The 19,213-nt window shown below is 35.7% G+C and overlaps 2 protein-coding genes and 1 long non-coding RNA gene across 4 annotated transcripts; 2 read left to right on the top strand and 1 right to left on the bottom strand.

Annotated features, from left to right (window-relative positions):
- Positions 1-359: 359 nt before the first annotated feature.
- LOC113304476 lies at positions 360-3,069 on the top strand. The gene is made up of 2 exons (XM_026553606.1): positions 360-674; positions 1,634-3,069. The coding sequence occupies exons 1-2, from the start codon at positions 659-661 to the stop codon at positions 3,040-3,042; spliced, it is 1,425 nt and encodes a 474-aa protein (XP_026409391.1). The 5' UTR covers positions 360-658; the 3' UTR covers positions 3,043-3,069.
- Positions 3,070-13,081: 10,012 nt separating this feature from the next.
- Positions 13,082-13,986, bottom strand: LOC113304479. The gene is made up of 2 exons (XR_003338217.1): positions 13,781-13,986; positions 13,082-13,614 (listed from the first exon to the last, which is right to left on the bottom strand). It is a non-coding gene; the product is annotated as an uncharacterized LOC113304479 (long non-coding RNA).
- Positions 13,987-14,642: 656 nt separating this feature from the next.
- On the top strand, positions 14,643-18,726 carry LOC113306381. Of its 2 annotated transcripts, none has more exons than XM_026555324.1 (2): positions 14,643-15,615; positions 16,818-18,726. In XM_026555324.1, exons 1-2 carry the CDS (start codon positions 15,025-15,027, stop codon positions 16,848-16,850), a joined length of 624 nt encoding a protein of 207 aa, XP_026411109.1. In that variant the 5' UTR covers positions 14,643-15,024; the 3' UTR covers positions 16,851-18,726. The 2 variants fall into 2 exon arrangements, 1 of the variants encoding a protein (XP_026411109.1); XR_003338634.1 differs by lacking the exon at positions 14,643-15,615 and adding an exon at positions 16,276-16,397.
- The last annotated feature ends 487 nt before the right edge of the window (positions 18,727-19,213 follow it).

Below are 19,213 nucleotides of genomic sequence, written 5' to 3'. Positions count from 1 at the left end.
GAAATTGAAGACGTACATACGAATGTACAGAATGACTAAGAAATGGATGCTGCTCGACAAGAGGAAAGACGACTGAATGGTGAAAATCAAGCTGGAAAAATATAGTAAAAAAAAAAATCTGATTTTCATTACTACTAAACCTTGGTCTTTACAAAATTCTGATTTTCTTATGAAATATAAATTCAAAACAAGTTTTCCTCGTATATTTACATAAAAAAAATGTTTTACATGTAAGTTTTATTTAGCCTTATTGTTTTTCAAATAAACTCTTGAATGGTCAATGTGCAAAACACACGTTTGTGAAAACGTTGGGTCAAAAGTCACACGGGTTATTCAGTCGAGATAAGGATGAGAACCAGTTGAAACTGACTGGAAAACGCTCTCAACTGCTTGGTGTGTTGGCAGTTCATGAAGACGGTTGTAGCCCCATTTTTCGCTCCACTTCCCGGTGATGGGCAGGGACTTTGGAGATAATATATAAAGAGGGGAGTCCCTCTTCTTCTCAATAACTGCAACATTTTTTAGTATCCCATTTACTGCAAACATTGAGAGAGAAGAGAAGACTTTATTCTCACACATTGGCTGGTTCTTCATTCTTCAATTCGTGATCATAAGCTCTGTTAAGCTATGTTTCTAATTCTCTTATTTACTTTGAATCATGGTTCTAGTTTTGGGTAAGATCCTGTACTTGTATGCACTGAATGCATAAGATATGCAATTCTAACATTGGTATCATGAGCATGGTTGTGCCCTTAATTGAGAATCTGATTTTGAATTTAGAAACATAATGATTTGTTATTGGAGTATGTTGCCTCGTATGACTGACCTTTATACTCTCAGATTAAGTTTACATAAACCAATCATATGCATTCAAGGTTAACGATAAAATGTCCAAGAGATGTTCTTTTCTGAATAGCATATTTAAGCTTGTAAACATTGAAATTATACTCGGGTTTATCATCAGATACATACGTAGTTGAATTATATGTTGTTTAATTTGGTATATGACACCATAAATTGATATGTATGTACCATTTGACATGATGGATTGTTTCTGACGAAATAATAAAAGGGTTTATCCTATATTGGGTTAAGGAGAACCATTAAAGTGATCATTCAAGATTCAATAATTGGTGTAAGTTCTCAGTCTTGCCCAAAGGTGTCTGACTTGCAAAAATTATTCTTTCATGAATTTAGTTTATAACTATTTGGATCATAAGTGTGTACCTGTAAACAAATGAATTACTAGTACTGCCCAAAGGTGTTTTAGTAAGTTTAAATGTGAACTAGGTAGAGCAGAATAGCTTGTAATATTTGACAAGAAGTGGATAACCCTTACCCAAAGGAAAGGAAGTGTTCACTTCAAAATTGAATGCTAACAAGTTAGTTTTGTAGGCGATTCTCATCGCAAATATGGAGGTGAATTGCATGTTGTCTGTACTTCCCAAAGGTGTACTTAGATGATGTGTCGCTGTCCCGCAAAGTGGAATGCTTGTAAAGCATAATTAATACACTTTGAGTATTTCAGCAAAACCCCAATAAGTCTGATTTACATATTTTCCAGTAGAATGATTGTTGTTTTTGTGCTGTGAATAGAATTTTAACCCATTATTATAATGGTAACTTTTAACAGTTATGGATGGAACTATCATCCAACGACATCTGACTGGAATTGAACCACTTAGTGGTTCAAATTTCAAGAAATGGAAGTCGCAACTGGATATTGTCTTGGGATGTATGGAATATGACATTGCTCTTACTGAAGAGATACCTGCGATTCCTGAAACAAATGAACCTGAACCAGTTAGGATAAAGTATAACAAATGGGTTAGGGCAAATAGGATGGCACTGATGATCATTAAGTCTTCAATAAGTGATGTTATTCGTGGTGGCATTCCAACTAAGGATACTGCAAAAGAATTAATGAAGGAAATCTCAAATCAGTTTACTGGGTCCTCTAAGGCACTTCAATTTACCTATTTAACTCAGCTCATTTCTCTCAAGTATGATGGTCATGGAAATGTTCGTGAACATATTCTCAAGCTGTCTAATCTTATCATTTCTCTTAAGGAGTTAGAAATGGACTTAGGTAATGATTTTCTTGTGCATTTGGTTGTTGCTTCTCTTCCTCGTTCTTTTGAGACCTTCAAAGTGAACTACAATGCTCAAGAACGTAAGTGGACTGTGAGTGAATTAATTGCTTATTGTGTAATGGAGGAAGAACGACAAAAGCAAGGAAAGGTTGAATCTGCGAAGCTGACTTTTCATGGAGCTAATAAGAAAAGTTTTAAGAAGAAAGGTTTCAAGAAAGACTTCAATAAGAAAAATGGGTCTGATCATGCAGTCACTGATAAGAAGAAAGAAAGGGATAAAAGTATTCGTTCTGACCATGGAGGAGAATACTATGGTAGGGCAAATCAAGATGGAGTTAATTTTGGGAAATTTCTTAAATATCTTCAAGAACATGGTATACTTCCACAATATACAACTCCTGGTACTCCTGAGCAGAATGGCGTGGCTGAAAGACGCAACAGAACTTATCAAAATATGGTCCGTAGCATGAGCTGTTACTCTGATTTATGGGATGAAGCCTTGAAGACCGCAGTTTATCTACTGAATCGGGTTCCCAGTAAAGCTGTACCGAAAACCCCTTTCGAACTCTGGACAGGAAGGAAACCAAGTTTACATCATCTGCATGTATGGGGTTGTCCCGCAGAGGCAAGACTCTATGATCCTGACATTAAAAAGTTGGATCCTAGAACTGTAACATGTCGTTTCATAGGATACCCGGAGAGATCTAAGGGTTTTCGTTTCTACTGTCCGGCGAGATCTATGCAAATTGTAGAAACAAATAATGCTAAGTTTTTGGAGTTCGGTGATGGTCATTTAGATCATCGAGAAATGGTGTTTGAAGAGGTTATAGATGATATACCATTTATAATTCCTAGTGTATCAACTGATTTTCCATCGACAGAAGTCTTTTCACCTGTAACTTCTATAATTGATGAATCCATCCATTCACAAACTGTTGAAGCTGTTTAACCTGTAGTTCCTCATTCTGTTGAGACTCTCACACCTATTCCTGAAGAAGTAATTCCCATTGAGCCTGTAGCACCAAGGAGATCCACTAGGGCAAGGAAACCTGCAATTCCTGACGTTTACCAAACCTATCTTCTTGAAGGTGATGTTCAGGAAACTGATGATCCTTCTAGTTATTTGGGAGCAATAAGTAGCAGTAAGGCGAAACAATGGCAGAAATCTATGAAGGAAGAGATGGAGTCGATGGACAAAGTTTTGGAGATAAAATCGCTGCCTGAAGGTGCAAATGTTGTTGGATGCAAATGGGTTTTCAAGACCAAAAGAGATTCTGAAGGGAAGATAGAAAGGCACAAGGCTCGGCTTGTTGCGAAGGGATATAATCAGAAGTTTGGAATTGATTATTCCGACACCTTTTCTCCAGTTTCTAAGAAGGATTCTCTCAGAATTGTGTTGTCTCTAGTAGCGCATTTTAACATGGAACTCCATCAAATGGATGTCAAAACTGCATTCTTAAATGGAGATCTCCAAGAGGATATATATATGGAGCAACCGGAAGGTTTCAAATTAAAGGGAGAAGAACATTTAGTTTGGGAATTGAAGAAGTCGATTTATGGATTGAATCAAGCATCTAGGCAGTGGTACTTGAAATTCGATGAAGTGGTTGTAAGATTTGGCTTCAAGGAAAGTCTTACGGACAGATGTATATATCACAAAGTCAGTGGGTGTCGTATCATCTTTCTAGTATTGTATATGTAGATGATATATTGTTAGCTAGCAATGATATTCATCTCTTACTTGATACCAAGCGTTTTCTGTCTGAAAGTTTTGATATGAAGGACATGGGAGATGCTTCATATGTTTTGAGAATTAAAATTCAGAGAGACCGAAAAGCAGGAGTTCTTGGTTTATCTCAAAGTGCCTACATTGATAAAGTTCTCAAAAGATTTAACATGCAAATTTGTGCACCTGGAGATACACCCGTTGTGAAAGGAGATGTTTTTAGCAAAGATCAGTGTCCCAAAAATGAGATTGAGATGAGGCAGGTGAACTCCACTGAGTATGCATCAGCTGTAGGAAGTTTAATGTACTTGATGATTTGTACCAGACCCGATATTGCGTATATTGTTGGAATGCTTGGAAGATTTCAACAAAATCCAGGTATTGCTCATTGGAGGGCTGTTAAGAAAGTTTTAAGTTACCTACAGAAAACCTAAGATTACATGCTTGTGTATAGAAGTTCTGATTCTTTGAAAGTCATTGGATACTCTGATTCAGATTTTGTTGGTTGTAGAGATATGTTTTAAATCTACTTCAAGCTACATTTTCATTCTTGTTGGTGGTGCTATATCATGGAGAAGTGGCAAGCAATCGTTAGTGACATCCTCAACGATGGAGGCGGAATACGTTGCTTGTTTCGAGGCTACACAACATTCTATTTGGTTGAAGAATTTCATTACTGAGTTGTCGGTTGTGGATTCTATAAATAAACCAATCAAGATCTTTTGTGACAATCAAGCTGTTGTCACATGTGAGGAATGATACCACCTCCAGTGGGAACAAGTACATTATGATCAAGTATATGAGTGTTAGAGAAAAATATCTTCTGGGACTTATTATAGTTTCTCATCTTTCAACTCATTTCATGATTGCTGACCCCTTAACTAAAGGGCTTCCTCCTGGGGTGTTCAAGGAACATGTGTCCCGTATGGGAATTCTAAAGTCTTTGGATACAGTTTTGTAGTGGGAGTTGTACCTTCATATTTTGCTTATGAATTTTAGTTTTATATGCTGGATAGTATTTTTTCGGATCTGTTAATGTAACCTTCTGGTGGAAGTTTTTATCTTCCTTGTTATGTTTCAGAATAATTTTTTTTTTTAAAGAAGTAATTTTGTTACTATTTATTATAGACCTAAAGTAGCCTGATAAAGCTTTGCACAAGCTTCAGTTTTTGCTTGGGACAAACATGAATAGGCATCAGAATAACACATGAAAGGTTGCACTAAACGTTGTTATTCACCTACACCACACTCAACCACTGTAAAGTAAAAGGATGGCCTAATGATTTAGCAACACCAAAATTGAGATCATGGAATGAACTGTGCATAGTAGTGAATGCACTGTGTTTTCATGATCCAATTTTAGTGGTGTTATTTCAATTAGGTGAAGGTTATGGATATGTCTCAGTAAAGCACCCAGTGTGACTAGTTCTTAAAAGATTGATCCAGTACTGTTTGTTTTCATAAAATTCTTCTTGGTGTTTTGTGTTGACCAAGTGGGAGAATGTAAGTTTTATTTAGCCTTATTGTTTTTCAAATAAACTCTTGAATGGTCAATGTGCAAAACACACGTTTGCGAAAACGTTGGGTCAAAAGACACACGGGTTATTCAGTCGAGATAAGGATGAGAACCAGTTGAAACTGACTGGAAAACGCTCTCAACTGCTTGGTGTGTTGGCAGTTTGTAGCCCCATTTTTGGCTCCACTTCCCGGTGATGGGCAGGGACTTTAGAGATAATATATAAAGAGGGGAGTCCCTCTCCTTCTCAATAACTGCAACATTTTTTAGTATCCCATTTTACTGCAAACATTGAGAGAGAAGAGAAGACTTTATTCTCACACACTGGCTGGTTCTTCATTCTTCAATTCGTGATCATAAGCTCTGTTAAGCTATGTTTCTAATTCTCTTATTTACTTTGAATCATGATTCTAGTTTTGGGTAAGATCCTGTGCTTGTATGCATTGGTTGTGATGAATGGCATAAGATATGAAATTCTAACATTACAAACCCATTGGGTCAATTCCGAAAATAATAAATTATCCAAACTTTTCAACTGATTTGGGGTTTTCCAATAAACAAAACAAAACGAATCTTCAGTGATTATTTTCATTCTTTACGAGACAAGGTTAAACACAAACTTTCCTAGATTGTATACTGTATTGAATTGTTGATTGCAGCAAAAAAAGGGGTTAAGCTAATCATGGGAGAATTGTGAAGATGAGTTACGCGAAGACATCCGCACCCAGTGTACATGTCCTACAACAACACGAAAAGGGTTCAATAAAACAGCATGAAGGATTCACAACAAATCTAAAAATATATTCAACACGGCTCTAACAAATTCTCTACAGGCGAAAAGAAAAGATAAGGAGTCAATATCCTAAGGATGATCAAATCAGCAACCAAAGAGGAAATTATAAAAACTTCTTGTGCAGGACAGCTAAAGGAGAAAGTAAGGATTGGAGTTTAACTGACCTTTGAGAGATTAAGCTGAAAAGAAGTTGGAAGGCGAAATTGGCAGAACAGGCGAAGATATAACATTAACAACAAACTAACGCAGGCAGTTTGCACCGGAACAAGTCATACAGACCAATTCCATGAAAGATGTAATCTCGTATACAGATAAAGGTAAAGAGAACAGCTTCGGAGAATGGAGGACACCAACAGACAGCTCACACTCAAGGCATAACTCCGAAGTTTAACGAAATATATTAACATTAACGAAAGAAAACTTAAACAACTCGATGAACAAGATACAACAAGGCAATACGATCATGCGGGTTTATTCTCTCGTGAAAAACCTAAAACATCGACACATCAGGGCGATGATATCGCATCAGTAAGTAAAAGAAGAGATCAAAGCCGCACAGGTGAAAGACATGGCAAAAGGAGTAAACTTCAAAGACGCAGACGTACAGGTCAAATAAAATTCAAGGGTGCTGCAGGAAAAGAAAAACTGGAGTGCGGAGAAGAAGAAAAAGTCATAGGAGCTATAATCTCTAGGTCACTAACTCGGGAGAAGAAGCAAAGAGCACGAAGTAAAGTTTATACAAAGAGCGCCAACAAACAAATAATTTGTAGGAAGCTCGCCACACAAACACAAAAGGAATTGGCACAGATGGTTGTGAGCAAAGTGAACAAGTTTGATGTCGCGCGTTCCATTCTCAACCCACTCATATTTTTCACATGTTTTTTCCAGAACAATAAAGGGAGAATATGATTTACGTTTCAGCATTACGCACGCAGGAAGACGCAAAGATTGTTCAGAGACATATGAGTACGAGTTGGGTGTCACAAGATCGATTCTCACTGCACTTACATTTTTTACACACATTTTCTATAACTGCCAGGGAGAAGAAAATATTAAGAGGGCGGCAATATGACTTTCTTTCACGAACAAAAGCCGTAACAATTGGTCACAGGCCAAGAGAACAACAAGTTTGATGTTTTCGCACGTTCGAATCCCCCTCATGCGTATTTTTTCGCGGCGAAGATAGGGAACGAAACACAAGAGAAATAACAAGAACGAAACTGACGCGTAGATGGTTAAAGATAGAGTATCGTTTTATATTTCCGCGCAGAGGATGACGCACAGATGGTTAAGGAAGAAAGCTATAAGATTTAAATCCTGAGTTTGAATCTTACCTTGTACTCATATTTTTTGGAAAATTTTTGCTCAGAGATCATCACACCAAGTTCGCTCACACCAGATTCCACCAACAAGGATTATCATTGCATGAAGCATACAAGAAGAAAAGGGGAAAAGGCTATAACTATCTTCATCAAGGGCAACAAGAGAAACTCAAAATTACAAACTTACATCAAGATAAATAGAGCACTACAACGAGAAGAAAGAAATGCAAAGAAGAAAAGGACAACAAACACAAAGAAAAGCAAAGAGGAAGAGGGCAACAATAAGACCTACGAATAGAAAAATGAGGAAAAAGTAAGACCTCATAATAAGACTTTAATAGAAGGCAACAGAAGTAAAGACTCCAACTAGGGAGGCTAGGTATCCAATTGTGGCGTGTAGCCGTGCACTCTAGTTCGCATACAGCAAGAGGCAATAATAAGACCTAACGCGCGTCATAATTGGGGAAAACCTAGTTAGCGTGGCTCAAGTGAAAGCTACACCGACCCTGGAGCTTGAGTCATTGAGATTTGGGGTGAAATGAAAGCCCATCCAAGAGAGGCGCCTAAATCGAAAGATTAAGGTGACAAGATCTCTCTTAAGGAGTGCAGAAACTCGATCAAGACGCCGAGGTACACGGTTGAGTCAAGAATACCTGGGGCGTCTGGAGCGTACCTGGCTGCTCTTGACAAGTCTTGACTATGATGCACTCGGTCCCAAGAAACCCCACTTACGGTGCGGTCTTGTAACCATAAGCCATATCAGTGGAGGGATAAAAGGCCGTGAAAACAACTGATTGTTGCATCACTGGATGGGAGGAGCCCACCCTAACCCGGTAGGGGTAAGCTTCTTTGGAGGGGAATTCAGGGGAATATAAAGGACGACACCTTCCATTAGGGAGCTGAATTGTGTCAAAGACGGCAATGTCATGGGCTTCTACTCACGGGAGTATTTAGGCCTGTCGCATTGTCGCATGAAGAATATCCTCCATAGGCAAAAATACAAGAGATGATAAGGCAAGATCAATGGGTCGTTACTCGAAAGGGTATTGACCGCCTGCGATTTTGCCGCCCAACCAAATAGAGGCAAAATAAGACCTTTACTTAGGAAGGAGAAATAAGACCACACTAGAAACACATAGACCTTTATATTGTGATTATATTATGAGATACTAATAGTGCAGGAATAAGGAAGAGAGGCAATAATACAATGCAATACAATGAACTGAAGAGGGACAAAGAACAAAGGTGAGAAAGATGAAGCACAAGCAAGAACATGCGAGGAACAATAAGTATGCGAAGAGGAACGCATATACTAAAGACAAAGCCAAAGAAATGAATAATGGAAGCAACTTGAAGTAACATCAACATTAGTGCGGCAAAATAAGCTAAGTAACACAAACATTATCTACACATTATATTTAATCAACAATAGATAAGCATTCTCACCATATAAGCATCACATTCTCATCATGAAAGCATCGCATAAGCATTTCATGGCATAAGCATCGCATACACATTTCATGGAATAACCATCACATAAACATTATAATCGCACAAATGATTTCAAAAAATTTATGGAATAATATCGCATGATAAAGCACGAAAGAATAAATACCATGCAGAAAGCGGAGGCAGGATAAACAAGAGGACATCTCCCTTGTGGAGTTCCGAAGCTTTGCGAAGTAAATAAAAAGTATCATTCCTTGAAGAAGTATTCGTCCTTGCATGCGAATAAGAAGTATGCGATTATTTCGCTCAATTATTTCGCATAAGCAATTTGGAGACATTATACCACCGCATGAGAACAAAACATGAGGCAGGGGCAGAGCCATTATACCGCATGAATTGGAATCAACCTCATACACAAAGGAAGAACATGGAACTTGGAAGAAAATAATCAGCACCAAAGGTTACTATCAAAGCTAACAAAGAAGAAAGACTTGAAGAAATAACTCGATCATCCAAAGATTTCTCAAGGATTCTCTCCTCACAGATAAAGAACAGAGGCAACCATGGATTAGAATCATTTCCAAAGAAGACGCTCACTTAGAAATAACAAGAATCCTCAACAACAACGGAGTTAGAAAAATAGAAGATATGTCATAGAAATCACGCACAACAACTCATCAACAATCCACGAAGCATCATCTTTACAAGACCAAACACACTCGATCTCAACAAAATATCCAAAGCACCAAGCCCGTTAAAGCTTCAAGTTGTTCAACATCAACAACCAACCCTTAACCCCAAACAATATAATTCACACAAAAGTTCAACACCATCTCAATCAATCCAATACCTAACACGCAGAGGAAAAATCGAAAACAAAGAATTCTTCCATCAAGAATTTGTGGTAAACAACAACAAGCTTCGGAACTTCACAAAAGAATAGAGGCAAGTACGTACTTTTCAAGTTTAGTATTCTTTCGTTTGTTCCTTCAACAACAAAGATCAAAGACTACTCCAACATCACGCATCCCGCTCCAACAATTACAACAATGGATTTTTTTTTCTTAAAGATCGCTTTTCAAGCAATGTTCAAGAAAAAAGAGGCAAAAATGTAGGGGCAAAATATCGCACAACATATCAAATATGCATCATTTATATAAGGTTGTGCGTCATTATCAACATCAAGAGCGTGAGAGAACGTAGTATCAGGTGAGAGAACGTAACATGAGCGTGATAGAACGTAGCATGATTGTGAGAGAACGTAGCACGAGCTTGAGACAATATTAGTTGTACTCCACTACATGTTAGCAGTCATCCACTATGTAAACACCTATATAAAGAGAAAGGCAAGAGAGAGGAAAAGGGGGATACATTTGTAAAGTGGGGATACACATTTTGTAAACTAGAGGAGAGGTGTATTATTTTCTCTTTCATCCTCCATCATCGAAACTAGATCTAGAGCTCTACCAAAAACCCATTAATGGAGATTCTAAATGTAGATCACATTGATCAACAATCATAGTGAAGAACCATGGATGTAGATCACATTGATCGAACCATGTAAAAAATCGTTGTGTCTCTTTACATTTTTAGCACTCTTATCATCATTTTTACAAGAAATATGGGGGTGTTAGTTATGGGATTTCCTGCAACTACATCGTGACTCAATAATTTTCACGATAGAGACTAAAAAGTTCTAAAATTTATAATGTAACATCAAATCTCACCATGTGAATCTTTGCTTCTAGTGCAACACCTGTATAGAAACTCAAGATCATCTCTTTATTTTTTGTGAGAGAGCTGTGCATGTGGAACTATTTTTATCCACTCTTCGATTGAGGTGGTTTTGGCCGGCTGATTTCAAAAGTGCCATGTTGAGTTGGAGGTTGGAAAGGGTTTCTAAGCGCATCAAGATTATATGGCATTTTCTTCCTTCAGCAATTTATTGGGATCTTTGGTTAGAAAGAAATAGAAGGGTGCATGGAGGAAGACCTAAGTCTGCGGAAGAATTGATTGATGCAGTCAAAATGGACATCTACCTATGGAGTTCATCTACGGAAGCTTTTAAAGATTTTTCAACGAATCAAGTTATCCATAATTCGGAAGACATTGTTTTAATGTAATAGGGGTTCTTTTTTCTTCCCTGGCGGCTACTTTCTATATACCTTGTACATATTTTTTCCCCTTTAATATATCCTTTCCTTCTTAAAAAAGAAAAAAGAAAAATCTCACCATGTTAGGAAAATTTCACATAATTCAATATGTTTGCTTTCCTGTGATTTTTTGTTCTTTTCTTGTGGTTCGAATCATTTCAATGAAATATCTTTCTTTTCCAATGAAAATAAAACAATGTTAACGTGCACATATATTGAACAAAAAATTCTTCCTAGCAACCCGAGTCAAGACTATAATGCAAAATTTGCCCGGACTCTTAAAACCTGCGTCACAACTAAACTCTGTCATTTTGATCTAAAAATTTTACTAATCAGTCATGACTCACATTAATTTTCTTAGACGCCCAAAATCGTCTAGATGGCGTAACATTGATCATCCTGGTTAAATTAGGGCTTATGCCATTTAATTGGGACCTATGAATTTTTTCATCCATCCCATAAAAAATAATAAGGGGTATCTAATTTTGATGAAACTACCATTATACCTTCTATCAAATATTAATACTACTAATTTGGCCCCATCAAATCCTAATCATAAAATTAAAAATTAAAAAAAAATCATAAAACTAAAATCATAAAATTTAAAAACTAAAATCATAAGACTAAAATCATAAAATAAAAAACTAAAATCAAAATCAAATTCATTTCCATCTCCACTTCAACTGATTCTTCTTCTTTTCTTCTCAAACCCAATCCTATAAACTAGGTTTTAGTAACATAAAATTGCTCAAAAATTGAAAATTTTGAAATCAAATTTTTACTGGTTTATCAGAATCGGTTAACGTTAATGTATATGTGATCCGATTGCAAATAGAAACGGTTTATTTTCATGCCCACAAAGACCGATTGTCCTTGATATTTTTTCTGGTTCGAGAAATTTGAACCAGAATCAGATTACATTAGCACTTATAAAAACCGATCGTTGATGTATAATATTAGAATCGGATTTTATATGTGTATCAAGTAAACCGATTGTTGTTCTCAGTTTTTTTGTATCTTTTTTTTTTTGTTAGAATCGGATTACATGAGCATTCTTATAAACCGATTCATGTTGTGCAATGTCAGGAATCGGTTTTTACATATGTATCGTGTAAACCGATTCTGGTTAACCCATTTTTTTTCAGTTAATACTCGTTCATAAATTGAGTATGAAATCATACTCGATTTCATTTCATTAACTCGGGTATAAAATGAATTTAAATTTTATTTGATGTTTAACAACACATAATTCACAGATAAAAAAGAGAAAATTTACCCATAATCGGTTTACGTTCATGCCAGTATAAACCGATTATGGATAATTGGTTGATTTTCATATCCATATAAACCGATTCTGGGTAGAAGCTAGTTTCAAAAAATCTATGTATGTTTTTGAGGTTACAATCGGTATATGTTTTTGACAACATATACCGATTCTGAGTTGGTGTTCTTCAAAAATTTTCAAATTTTTAAATTTTTTCATGTTCAGATGATTAATTAACACAAGCTAATTTCACATCTAACACTATAGTTTACCACTAATCACCCGAATTAACACTAATTAATCAGGAGTAAATTATCCATTAAGAAAATAGTTGGTTAAGGGGTTTCTATGAATTACTTCTTAATGACCCTATTTTGTCATGTAGCTATAGGCCCCAATTTATCCAGGTTAATCATGTCCTTATTTTTATCATATATATAACTTATAAATCATACTCCCTCCGTACCACATATATAGTCGGATGGACCAAATCTCCTAGATTAAGAATTCTTTTTTGATTTCATAAATATTCATGGTTTTTCCTGTTTTACCCCTTATTATATTCCCTATGTTAGAAACATAAACTTAAATGTGATGATAACCAAGCAACATAAATAGGGGTAAAATGGATAAAAACCATCTTGAAATTGTCACTCCACGTAATCTAATGATACAAATAAAATGTCATATTCCGCCTATATAATAGGTACGGAGGAAGTATATTCATAATGTCTGAATTTCGGCCTCGCGATTCAGAATCTAAAATGACAATAATGTCCGTGACTGAGAATCATTTATATTTTGAAAATTAGAACGCCACACTGAATGCTTTATTTCATGCATCAAATTACAAGCAGCCTCGGCTAACACAGATTTTAGCATCTTAGCTACCTTATTTTCATCTGTCAAAGCTCAAATAAATTAAGAAAACTAGCAAATAGCAAAATCACCCGAACGAAAAAATAAAAAGGCACAATGAGGAATGAGAAATTCTAAAATGACAACGATGTCCTTGCATATCTGTAGTCCTTGATACCATCACAGTAGATTAGTACTTAATGATGACATCTAGTCCTTGGAACAACAACACCCGCAGCTCCACTTAATAGAAGTCATTTGCCTGCAAGCTAGAAGAGTTTTTGTTTTGCTTTTTCCACATTTCTTAAAACAAGATTTCGTACAACCATCACATGATAGACCATCAACTATTCTACTCGTCCCTTTTGAATTAGCCGCATCCCTCATGGGACATTCACTACCATCTGGTGTATTACCAGAAGGAGTAGGAGTAGACTTGTCTGCAATAATGATCAATCAGCAACAATATGTTAGACGGAATTAAATTATATTTGGAATTCCCAAATAAGATAACTGGATTTGTAATTGCTTTTTGCATATATGCAATCTACTAACTAATTTATTGATAAAACAAAACACAAAGAAAATGCTGAAATGTGTGCTTACCGGTAGCTGCGGGTACGGTTATCAACAACAAGAGAAAACCAACAAAGAAGAGGATGGAGGAAGAGGAAATCTTTGCCATGATGATTATGGTTGGATCGGAAAGAAAAGTTTTTAGTTGTGCTGTTCTAAGTTCAGTGCTCTAAAAGTGGTTGTAGTGAGATGATCTTGCTATCTTATATAGAAGAAAATAGAAGATCACTTGGCAGTCGGCATAATTATTGGTTTTTTATTTTTATAACGTGTTATATATGAGTGGATTCCAAATACGTAAACGTGTTACAAAGAATCGTCCAATAACGCATAGCCACAGAAGATGACTAGGAAATCCATCAGCAACCACCGATTAAATTTTGTCTGGATGCAAAAGAATAAAGATTTTGAGCATTGGGAAGATAACTGTTTTTTCTTTTTGGGTGATTCTATTCCAACGGAGAATTTTTTGAACAACATAAATTAAAAACCATCCACATACAAAATGGATGAGTCCTATTCCTGGGGGTCCCATTAAAGATTGGCAGTGAGTAGTGGTTTTAAGTGAGTTCATAATTCTGGGTTTATTAAGAATTTTTATTTCTTTTATTGTTTTTTTTTTTAAACAAGAAGGTAAGTGTTGGTATTATCATATTATGAGTTAAATAACTAAGAAAAAGAACTGAACAAAAAAAAATGGAGCAAGTCGGTGTGTGAAGTTCCATTAAAAAGGTGAGAAAATTGTGTCGATGAAATTAAAACACGTGACTGTGTAGACAATGTTGCTTCTAAATTGATGTCGCAACCTACGTCTACTCAAGATAGATCTTTTGTTAATCCAATGGATGAAAATCAAGCTTTGACTAGTGCGAAGATAGGTCACAATTCAAACCTATCGTTCTCCAACTCAGTTCACTCTCTCTCTCTCTCTCTCTCTGAGAACTCACACATTTCTGATAGAGACTTGAGTAACAAAATTGATGCTCAATTAAGTTTCGATAAGCGATTTGGTATCTTGACTGATCATCCGAACATGAAATTAATCTATAAACAACTCATTATCAGAGATGCAAGACTGGCGATGGATATGGAAATTCCTCCGAGTGAAAATGATGATGGATTAGGAGTTCTTGAACCAGATGATGATATCGATAATCTAAGTGTGCAGAATGAGGATGAACAAATTGAAGCAGTTCAATGTACTTTTGCATCAGAAAATTTGGAGTTGGATTCTGCTTTTAATCCTATTGCTTCTAGGGCTTCTATAGAAGTTAATGGATCATAAGATTATGAGTTGGAACATAAGGGGTTTGGTTCATGATTCAAAATTAAATGCAATTCGTAATGCAATTTTGAAGAATAACCCCACAATTTGTACAAATCAGGAATCCAAGAAAGAGAAGGTAAATGAAAATCTCATTCGTTCTCTTTGGGGGAGTAATAGGTGTAACTACATTTTCGTAGCTTCAAAAGGTGCTTCAGGAGGCATAATTTTCATGTGGAAGGAAGGCATTGTACACATGGAAGATCATTTGTTAGGTGCTTTTTCAGTTTCTATCAAAATCAGAAATGCTTCTGATAATTTTGTTTGGTTGTTTACTTCTGTTTATGGAGCTTCAGATTCAGGCTACTATAATCAATTCTGGCAAAAATTAAGAGACATAAGAATCCTTTTTGATGATCCTTGGTTAATTGGGAGAGATTTTAATGCCATTCTACCTGCTGATGAGAGAAACATTCCTGATGGTGCTTTGAGGAATAGAAAATCTTTTAGAGCTTTTGTTAACAAATTCTCTTTAATAGATTTACCAATGGCTGGGGGGAGATTCACCTGGACAAATTCTCAACAACAACCTGCTTATCAGGTTAGACGGATTTCTCTTATCTCCTGATTTTAGTGAGCATTGTCATGCACCTAATTAGTTGAGACTTAAAAGACCAGTTTCAGATCATACACCAATTTTATTATGTTGTAACTCAGGTGACAAGATTAAGTCTCCTTTTAAGTTGGATAATTTCATATTACTTCATCCTGAATTTCTTAATAATCTCAAAATATGATGGGATTCTTTAGTCTTACTGGCAAACCTATCTTCATTTTTGCTAAGAAACTTCAGGTTTTAAAATCCTTCATTAGAAATTGGCAAAGGAACACTTTTGGTAATCTTCATTCCCAGCTTGATAATTTAGAGACTACTACTGATGTTCTGGATTCTCTTGAAGAAGTTATGGGTCTTTCTGATTAAGAGATAGTGGAAAGAGAACAAGCAAAAAAACAACATTCTTCTATTGCAATGAATATAGCTAGAAAACCAAATCAGAGAGCAAACGAAACATGGGCTAAAGAGGGAGAAATTAATCCTGCTTATTTGCATCAGCTGGCTAGTTTCAAATACAAGTGCGCAACAGTATTTCTTGTCTTTCAGTGGATGGTGTTTTAATATATGACAAGAAGAAGATTGCTACAAAGCAAAAAAAAAATAATTATACTCCTCTTTATTTACAGAAAATCATAAAATGAGACCAGGGTTTGATAATCTTATTATGCCTACAATCTCAGTTGGAGATAGTATAAATTTGGAGAAACCTTTCTCTGAAGAAGAAGTTCAATCTGTTATTCAACATTTTGGGACCAACAAAAGTCCAGGTACAGATAGATTTACTATGGAATTTTATAAATCTTCTTGGAGTGTGATTAAAAAGGACTTAATATTGGTTGTGAAGGAATTTGAGGCTACTTGTATGTTGTATTGGAGGATCAACTGCACTAATTTGACACTCATTCCCAAGTGCAATGGAGATGTGTCTTTGCATAACTTCAGACCTATCAATTTAATTGGTAGTGTTTATAAAATTATATCAAAACTGCTTGCTGAGAGACTGAAATTAGTGCTTCCCTCTATAATATCATACTTACAAGGAGCTTTCATACATGGGAGGCAGATTCAAGATAACATACTTATTACTTCTGTACTTATTGATTCTAAGCTGAGGCAGCATGATACTGGTTTAATTTGTAAAGTAGATTTTGAGAAGGAATTTAACAATGTAAATTGGAATTGTGTAGATATTACTCTTGCAAGGTTTGGATTTGGTATGAAGTGGAGATCATGGATCAAATGGTGCATTTCTACTCCGAGATTTGTCGTATTATTAAAAGGAGAAGCTACTGAAATATTTAAGAGTAAAAAAGGAATCAGGTAAGGTAATCCAATATCACCTTTCTTATTTATTTTAGTAGCTGAGGTGCTTTCTTTATTGATCAAAAAAGCTGCAGATGAAGGTCTTATAGCTGGTTTTTCTGTCTCCCAAGAAGGTATTCTGATAACTCATCTTCAATTTGCTGATGATTTCATTGTTTATCTCAAAGATGATGAAGAACAAATTCAAAATATGAGAAATATTCTTTTGGGTTTTAAGATTATTTCTGGTCTTAAGGTTAACTACAGAAAAAGTACTATTGTGGGCCTATGGCAGTTACGTAATGCAGAAATTTGTGCTGACATTTTTGGTTGTTCTGTGACCCAATTACCAATGAATTACTTAGGTATTCCTCTTGGTAGTAATTCCAAGAACAGAATTATTTGGAATGAAATCATTCATAGGCTTCAACAAAACTTTATAACTGGAAAAGAAGATATTAATCTAAGGGCCAAAGGTTGATAATGATTCAAAGTGTGCTTTCTAGTCTACCTATATATTACTTGACAATGTTTCAAATGCATGTGTCTGTGTCTAAAGAAACTGAGAAAATCATGAGGAATTTTCTTTGGGGATCAAATAATTCTACTAAAAAGAGGAGTTCGGTGTCTTGGTGAAGAACTAGTTTGCCAAAATGTAGAGGAGGTATTGGTATTAAGAAGCTGCAGTTGATGAATAAGGTTTTACACTCTAAATGAATATGGATATATGGTTCAGAGAAGTATGCTTTATGGAGGAGAATTATAAATAAAAAATTTGGAGGTGCAGTAGATGCTTTCTTTCCTTCTCTGACAAGGAACTCTATATGTCACAGTGTGTGGATTGACATCTTGAAAACTAGAGAGTTTGTTAAATCTGGAAAATCATTGTATATTGGTTTTGGCATGTGTATGTACTTCCGGTATGATGTGTGGATTGTGGAATTCCCACTGAAACAACTCTTTACTACTGTCTTTCAGATTGCAAGGCAGAAAAATGCAATAGTAAGTGATTTGATCTCAAATGAAGGTGCTTGGATTCTAAATTTCTCTAGAAATTTAAATGAGTAGGGGATGTTGAAAGTGGCAAACCTGTTGCAGATTATTAGTGGTCCTTCTCGTCTTTTGAATGAAGATTCAAGACAGTGGCGCTATGGAGACGATTTTTCAGTGGCTAATGCATATGCTGCTCTGGAGACTGGTGGCTTGTTAACTTTCCCTGACAAATAGTTGTGGAAATCAAATGTGCCATTAAAGGTTTCATTTCTTGTCTGGACTTTGTGCTTTAGTGGTGCTCCAACCTTTTATTATTTACACAATGTTGGAGTGGTGCAAGACCCTACATGTGTTTTACGTGATGATTGCTTGGAAAAAAATGAACATTTATTCTTGCATTGTAGGCTTGTCTTTGATATCTGGGCTTATTTTCTTAAGAGCTTTGACATCAATTGGGTATTATCTAGAAATGTGAAGAAAAAATTATGGGAATGGGGTGATAGGTCCCGGAGAAGATCTAGAAACAAAAAAAAAACATTGGAGTATCTTGCCTTTTGCCATTTGGTGGTGTGTCTGGACTGAACGAAATGCGAGAGTTCATAATAATGTGAAGAAGGACTTGGATCAGCTGACTACGGATGTAAAATGTTTGATGTTTAATTGGGGTTTGAAGTCTCAGTTATTTTCTAGTTTTTCGTTGTCTACCTTGCTATGTAATTGGAATGCAGTAATGCACACTTCCATGTAATTTTTGTTATTTTGTGTCACCTTTTTGGTGACATAATGATATTTTTAATCTATTTTTCCCTTTAAGTCAAAAAAAATAAATAAAACACGTGAAATATTACGGTGCTAAAAATCCAGTACATTGTGAAGTTAAATTCTTGGGCGCGACTAGAACTTTATTGATTGCCAGCCTAGATAAAAAATCAATTAGTGGATAACTGGAATTTATTTATGAAATACTAGACAACTAGAAAGGTAAATGAAAGATGAAAAATGAAAACATCTATAAAAAATGAGACCATGTCGTATGAATCTATTAGATTAATTTAATATTAGGTACAAAGAAAATATTTCGAGTCAAGATTGTCTTGTTAAACATCTCGAAATATGATTCACAAGCAATGAATGTTCATAGATCCGTAGCAACCTTGGTTAAGAGAAATGTATCGTTCAGAAACTATTTTTGTTTCAAATGGATCATTTGGAAAGTGCCCAATCATGACATTTATATATATGACAATTAGAAATGTTTTAAACTGTGAAAGAACATGCTACGAGACTA

The sequence above is a fragment of the Papaver somniferum genome, chromosome 8, assembly GCF_003573695.1.
Source record: "Papaver somniferum cultivar HN1 chromosome 8, ASM357369v1, whole genome shotgun sequence".
Classification (NCBI taxonomy): domain Eukaryota; kingdom Viridiplantae; phylum Streptophyta; class Magnoliopsida; order Ranunculales; family Papaveraceae; genus Papaver; species Papaver somniferum.
This window is presented reverse-complemented; position numbering and strand designations above follow the sequence as displayed.